The 1,134-nt window shown below is 61.3% G+C and overlaps 1 protein-coding gene across 1 annotated transcript in view; it reads right to left on the minus strand.

Moving 5' to 3' along the window:
* Window positions 1-1,134, minus strand: part of LOC125483123 (SHC-transforming protein 1-like) — a 6,568-nt gene that overhangs the window by 3,987 nt on the left and 1,447 nt on the right. Inside the window, exon 3 of the mRNA XM_048596829.1 lies at window positions 67-237. Coding sequence (XP_048452786.1) covers window positions 67-237 — 171 coding nt within the window. The remainder of the gene's footprint in view (window positions 1-66; window positions 238-1,134) is intronic.

A 1,134-nucleotide genomic window follows, 5' to 3' on the forward strand; every position in this document is an offset into this window, starting at 1 on the left:
GGAGCGAGTCCCCCATTCTCCATCCCCCCACTCCCCGCGGGAGTGAGTCCCCTCCCCTGCACTCACTCATGTCGAAGATGTCCCTCTGAATGTTGCCGTTGGTGTGACCCACAGCCGGGGGCTTGGTTTTGTCCAAATTCTGCACATTGACGTACGACGGGTCATCGAACATTTCCGATCGGCAGCTGGCCTTCGCGCTGGATGTCCCGGGATGACCGAACCTGTGCTGGGACGTACCTGAGGGACGGGGGGGTTTTTGGGAGCAAATCATAGGGTCAGTGTCTGAACTTGCGAACTCCCATCCTGGCCATTATCTAGGGGCAGTCATCATGGTGGTGATGGAGTGGGGGGGGGGGTAGGCCGCGTGGAACTCGAAAACATTGGTTATTCCTCCAGATGGTGGCATCCAGGCCTACGTGCATTGCCCCCCCCCCCCACCACCCCACCCCAACCATTCGCCGTCCCTAACTGCCCCCACCCCGCCCCCAAACCGAACCGAGAGCCACACCATTCGGAGCGGGGTTAAGAGTCGGCCCCGTTGCCGTGGTGTCACGTGTGGGCCCAGCCCGGGTAAGGATGGCAGATTCCTGACCCCCTCCCCCACCCCCACCACCCCCTCCCCGCCATGGGGGGGTTGTTGCCGCGATCGACGATGGTCGCCACGGTTACCATCCCCGAGACCAGCTTCCAATTCCGGATTGGATTCACCGAATTTAAATTCCATCAGGGGTGCCGTGGCGGGATTCGAACCGGTGCAGCCCTGGAGCGTTAGCCTCTGGGTCACTAGGCCGCTGTCTCCCCCTAGCTGCGGGCGCAGGAACAGTCGTAATGCCAACGGGCTCCATATTGTGAGTCCCTGATGTGCCAGGGTGGGGGCTGGGTGGTCCAGAAGTTTGAAAAGACGCTTTTTTTTGGGGGGGTGGGCACTGTACCCACACACCGCGCCACACGGGCCAGCGATGGCTCACACAGCTGGTTCGCCACTGCTTCCTCAAGGGGCAATTAGGGACCCAAGGGGGCTGAATGGCCTCCTCTACAGCCTCATGGCCCGAGGGATAAAATGGCCTATGTTACCCAAGGGGGCTGAATGGCCTCCTCTACAGCCTCGTGGCCCGAGGGATAGAATGGCCTATG

Source organism: Rhincodon typus, chromosome 5, assembly GCF_021869965.1.
Source record: "Rhincodon typus isolate 14 chromosome 5, sRhiTyp1.1, whole genome shotgun sequence".
Classification (NCBI taxonomy): Eukaryota; Metazoa; Chordata; class Chondrichthyes; order Orectolobiformes; family Rhincodontidae; genus Rhincodon; species Rhincodon typus.